Source organism: Notothenia rossii (assembly GCF_949606895.1).
Source record: "Notothenia rossii genome assembly, chromosome: 11".
In the NCBI taxonomy this organism is placed as follows: Eukaryota; Metazoa; Chordata; class Actinopteri; order Perciformes; family Nototheniidae; genus Notothenia; species Notothenia rossii.
Window position 1 is genome coordinate 56,405,121 of NC_136910.1, and position 6,000 is coordinate 56,411,120.

The following is a 6,000-nucleotide window of genomic DNA, read 5'->3' on the forward strand; positions in this document are numbered from 1 at the left end:
CAAACGAGATATTACGGTAGCAAATCACCCGGTTCTTTACGACCGGAACTATTTACCGGGATACAAACCGGAGGAACCAGGCATGGAGGGAGATGGCAGAGACAGTGGGTGAAACTGATTTTTCGCCTGTTTGGAGAGTTTATATCCAGTTTACTTCGTTTTAACATTGCTATTGCTTTGTATGTCGGGGGCGGGAGATTCATGTGATTGGTTGTTGGTCGCAAAAAATCGCCAAGCTTCAGACACGCCCAGCTTCAAGATTTTTTGATGCCTGTAGTGTAGACGGGCCGTTACAGAGCCCCTCCCCCAACACACAGGAACGCGCACATGACCAATGAGGGCACGAGATAAGTTTGTGCACAGATGGAAGGCTGACAGGCAGGTAGGCCATCCAGTTACTTTAGCCGGGCCGGCTCAGATGATTGGTCGTGTTTTTTACAGCGCTACGGCTTCCACAGATGATATTTTTTTATGTATATATTGTCAAAGCACTTCAGATATTCATTGCTATCGGGATGTTAAGAGCATTCCATGGAATATAACAAAAAGTGTTTCTGAAGGGAATTACCTACCCCACCTTTAATCATAAAGGCAAAAATAGTCACGAGAAAGAAAGTGGCCAATTTATCCTTGATTTAAGTCGAACAATCGGTTGTTACAAGATGTCATCTGGCAGGACTTACCTGGCCTTTGATGGTGTAATCTGCAACGATATTCAGCAGCTTGTAGAAGACTTCAAACCACGGCAGGTAGCTGAGAGGACAGACACATGACAAAGTGAGTGAGGTTAATCGGGCTCATCAGTCACTCTAAACCACATGTGTTCATTTCGGCCCGCAGGATAATTTCTAATTCCTATTAGATCTGGCCCTCCGGTATATTGCACGCACACCTTCACTCCATCATGAGGGTCTCCTCAGCTCAGAGCCTGAGCCCAAACATTGATGACCTTGCACCCAAGATGAGATGCCAAGTATCTGAACTAGCATCACAGAGCAGCACACTGAGTTTAATGGATGTTTCCTTCTGCACTTTGTCTCTCACGACAACAGGGCATGTTTGGTTTCTCTTTGAGGGAAATCGTTTTGTTGAAGCTGTTGTTGGCCTGTGGGAAAATGTAATCATAAGAAATGACTCTGGAGAAGCTGCAGGTAGAGCCATAAGAAATGAATCAACTGATTATTTAATGTTGTTTTTATAGGAAATCATTGAAGCTTTGTTAGTTCCAGGTTTAATATGTGCAATAAGTTCATTTCAATAAGTTCTGCAATAAACATTGAACCAGTCCGGCCCTCGACTAGTACCCATTTTTTTATTTTGGCAAACTGTGTATTTGAGTTTGACCCCCCTGCTCTAAACCGAGGGAGGAACTGTAGGAATCGGTGTAATGCGTGTGGTTAGTCTGGTATTTAGAGGAGGTTTATTGGGCTACATTTAACAGGCTTATGGGAACTACCATTTCACTTCACTACACCTCTTGTAGCACTTTGGGATTGGTTTTAGCAATGAAAGGTGCTTTACAAATAAAATGTATTATTATTATTATGACTTGTTATCAATGATCCTCGATACAGAGGACAGGCAGCAGTCTAACAGTCATGGAAGCTCCCGTCAAATTAGGGCTGAACGATATATCGCGTTGTGACGATAATGGCGATGAAACCTGTCTGGATTCCTTTCACAACTCTGCGCCATCTCTCCATCTGAACTTCTGCTTTCAACATAAACATGGAATCAACTGAATTGATCCTTTCGCCTCTACCTACTTGTCTTTCACCCTTTCTTTATAACTAATGCTTTTGATGTATTGTGATATCCTTTACAGATAGTGCTAGACTACCTACCGAAGAGCTCCTGAAGCCGTGAGCAATAACTGAATAAACCCACAGACCCACTCAGAGTCACTCAGACTCACCTGAGAATGCAGTAGCAGGTTTGGGCCCCTGAGGAGAGGCGACAGAAGCCAAATCTCTGTTTGCTCTCAATGTCCGTCAGCACAAATGTGAAGTTCTGTCCCACCTGGCTCACTGTCAGACTGCAGGGGGGAGGGAGAGACAGTTAGCCAGGGATACAATCCTCCATCATCATTCAAAACATCTAAAACTCCATTTAAACATAACAGAACATTTGTATATGTTTAGTTGATCAAGTTGAAAAGTTTTATTTCCAACTTATGGGCCCATCTTTACCACACACAACAATTAACGTGGTCTCTGTGGAGAAACTCAGTTCTTTGTCTGTCCATCTTTCCATTAAATCATCTGTGTGTGTGTGTGTGTGTGTGTGTGTGTGTGTGTGTGTGTGTGTGTGTGTGTGTGTGTGTGTGTGTGTGTGTGTGTGTGTGTGTGTGTGTGTGTGTGTGTGTGTGTGTGTGTGTGTGTGTGTGTGTGGTGTGGTGTGTTTTTGTTTGTGTGTGTTGTGGTGTGTTTTTGTGTGTGAGAGTGTGGTATGGTGTGTGTGTGTGTGTGTGTGTGTGTGTGGTATGGTGTGTGTGTGTGTATGTGTGTGTGTGTGTGTGTGTGGTATGGTGTGTGTGTGGTATGGTGTGTGTGTGTGTGTGTGTGTGTGTGTGTGTGTGTGTGTGTGTGTGTGTGTGTGTGTGTGTGTGTGTGTGGTGTGGTGTGTTTTTGTGTGTGTGTGTTGTGGTGTGTTTTTGTGTGTGAGAGTGTGGTATGGTGTGTGTGTGTGTGTGTGTGTGTGTGTGGTATGGTGTGTGTGTGTGTGTGTGTGTGTGTGTGTGTGTGTGTGTGTGTGTGTGTGTGTGTGTGTGTGTTTTTGTGTGTGAGAGTGTGGTATGGTGTGTGTGTGTGTGTGTGTGTGTGTGTGTGTGTGTGTGTGTGTGTGTGTGTGGTATGGTGTGTGTGTGGTATGGTGTGTGTGTGTGTGTGTGTGTGTGTGTGTGTGTGTGTGTGTGTGTGTGTGTGTGATATGGTGTGTGTGTGTGTGTGTGTGTGTGTGTGTGTGTGTGTGTGTGTGTGTGTGTGTGTGTGTGTGGTATGGTGTGTGTGTGTGTGTGTGTGTGTGTGTGTGTGTGTGTGTGTGTGGGTGTGTGTGTGTGGTATGGTGTGTGTGTGGTATGGTGTGTGTGTGTGTGTGTGTGTGTGTGTGTGTGTGTGTGTGGTATGGTGTGTGTGTGTGTGGTATGGTGTGTGTATGTGTATGTGTATGTGTATGTGTATGTGTGTGTGTGTGTGTGTGTGTGTGTGTGTGTGTGTGTGTGTGTGTGTGTGTGTGTGTGTGTGTGTGTGGTGTGGTGTGTTTTTGTGTGTGTGTGTTGTGGTGTGTTTTTGTGTGTGAGAGTGTGGTATGGTGTGTGTGTGTGTGTGTGTGTGTGTGTGTGTGTGTGTGTGTGTGTGTGTGTGTGTGTGTGTGTGTGTGTGTATGTGTGTGTGTGTGTGTGTGTGTGTGTGTGTGTGTGTGTGTGTGTGGTATGGTGTGTGTGTGTGTATGGTGTGTGTGTGTGTGTGTGTGTGTGTGTGTGTGTGTGTGTGTGTGTGTGTGTGTGTGTGTGTGTGTGTGTGTGTGTGTGTGTGTGTGTGTGTGTGTGTGTGTGGTGTGGTGTGTTTTTGTGTGTGTGTGTTGTGGTGTGTTTTTGTGTGTGAGAGTGTGGTATGGTGTGTGTGTGTGTGTGTGTGTGTGTGTGTGTGTGTGTGTGTGTGTGTGTGTGTGTGTGGTATGGTGTGTGTGTGGTATGGTGTGTGTGTGTGTGTGTGTGTGTGTGTGTGTGTGTGTGTGTGTGTGTGTGTGTGTGTGATATGGTGTGTGTGTGTGTGTGTGTGTGTGTGTGTGTGTGTGTGTGTGTGTGTGTGTGTGTGTGTGTGTGTGTGTGTGTGGTATGGTGTGTGTGTGTGTGTGTGTGTGTGTGTGTGTGTGTGTGTGTGGTATGGTGTGTGTGTGGTATGGTGTGTGTGTGTGTATGTGTGTGTGTGTGTGTGTGTGGTATGGTGTGTGTATGTGTATGTGTATGTGTGTGTGTGTGTGTGTGTGTGTGTGTGTGTGTGTGTGTGTGTGTGTGTGTGTGTGTGTGTGTGTGTGTGTGTGTGTGTGTGTGTGTGTGTTGTTTTGTTTGTGAGAGTGTGGTATGGTGTGTGTGGTATGGTGTGTGTGTGTGGTATGGTGTGTGTGTGGTATGGTGTGTGTGTGTGTGTCTGTGTGTGTGTGTGTGTGTGTGTGTGTGTGTGTGTGTGTGTGTGTGTGTGTGTGTGTGTGTGGTATGGTGTGTGTGTGTGTGTGTGTGTGTGTGTGTGTGTGTGTGTGTGTGTGGTATGGTGTGTGTATGTGTATGTGTGTGTGTGTGTGTGTGTGTGTGTGTGTGTGTGTGTGTGTGTGTGTGTGTGTGTGTGTGGTATGGTGTGTGTTATGGTGTGTGGTATGGTGTGTGGTATGGTGTGTGTGTGTGTGTGTGTGTGTGTGTGTGTGTGTGTGTGTGTGTGTGTGTGTGTGTGTGTGTGTGTGTGTGTGTGTGTGTGTGTGTGTGTGTGTGTGTGTGTGTGTGTGTGTGTGTGTACCTGTCCATGCTGAAGGGGAAGCAGAACTTGGGCACCGTCAGAAGAGTTTCCTGCGGGACCCAGATAACAGAGAGTTAGTTACGTGCATTATCTTTTATATTTATTACCAATAATGTTCAATATGATTAAAGTGAAAAAGCTTTGTGGGGCTGATGGGAAGGATGTGATGTGGAGGAATTCATCTATGCTTGAGGGGAGAGAAAGAGTGAAACAAACGTGGACAAAATAACAATAATTTACTTGTACTTTAATTACCGTACACAACAATGGTGCCTGTTTTGGTGAGTTAAGTTAAGCCTGTGAACAACATGTAAGAACAAGACACAATAAACCCATGACTAGCTGTGAGGAGGGGGGGTCCCAGAGAAAAGCAGGAGGGGGGGTAGAGTTATAAAGTATTTCATCAAACCTGGTCTGTGTAGTCTTCAGGGTATTGTCTCCGCACCTCCGGCCCTGAGACAAATAGAAAGACATGTAATTATAGTGGAGAAGGGAAAACACATCATGCTGAGCGTGCTTTTGACTGATGAGAGTCCATAGCAGGCAGTTGAAGAAGTAAATCCTCCTCTCCTTTGTAAGAAGCTGAACTATATTCAGCTATGTTTAAGGTACGTTTATTTATATCGCACATTTTCAGACACAGAGGCAATTTGAAGTGCTTCATCATCATTAACACTTTAATAGGAAGACCACAGAAAGGAACAACAAATAAATAAGCATAATGGATTTATAAAAACCAAGCATAAAAGAGATACAGAATAGTTGAAAAACAACATTGTAAATACGGTAGGTGTTAAAATAAGTTAAAGGTCTCATGTCATGCTTTTCTGGTTATTACCCGTCCCCTTGTGTGTCATAGCTTTCCTGCATGTAAACGGTCTGCAGAGTCACAAACCCTCAAAGTACACCCTGTAGCGAGTACAACTCTAACACAGAGAAGACCTGTCTGTGCTGCCCCAGAACGCCTCGTTGGACATTTATCTTTTTCCATTGTTTACTTCCTGGGTATAGTGAAGTATTTCGGGTATAGTGACGTAACGGAGCGGAGCCGTTACATTTGGACCAATCCACGGACTTCCTCACACACACACACACTCACTCACTCACTCACTCACTCACTCACTCACTCACTCACTCACTCACTCACTCACTCACTCACTCACTCACTCACTCACTCACTCACTCACTCACTCACTCACTCACTCACTCACTCACTCACTCACTCACTCACTCACTCACTCACTCACACACACACACACACACACACACACACACACACACACACACACACACACACACACACACACACACACACACACACACACACACACACACACACACACACACACACACACACACACACACACACACACACACACACACACACACACACACACACACACACACACACACACACACACACACACACACACACACACACACACACACACACACACACACACACACACACACACCTCAGCCTGGGCACACA

At 45.3% G+C, this 6,000-nt stretch overlaps 1 protein-coding gene across 6 annotated transcripts in view; it reads right to left on the reverse strand.

Annotated features, from left to right (window-relative positions):
* The window catches only part of dennd1a (DENN/MADD domain containing 1A), a 44,199-nt gene that overhangs the window by 29,840 nt on the left and 8,359 nt on the right, over positions 1-6,000 (reverse strand). For all 6 annotated transcript variants that reach the window (XM_079660186.1, XM_079660184.1, XM_079660188.1 and 3 more), the window contains exons 3-6: positions 4,918-4,961; positions 4,509-4,558; positions 1,916-2,035; positions 684-753 (exon numbers count right to left, since the gene is read on the reverse strand). In XM_079660186.1, coding sequence (XP_079516312.1) covers positions 684-753; positions 1,916-2,035; positions 4,509-4,558; positions 4,918-4,961 — 284 coding nt within the window. The remainder of the gene's footprint in view (positions 1-683; positions 754-1,915; positions 2,036-4,508; positions 4,559-4,917; positions 4,962-6,000) is intronic.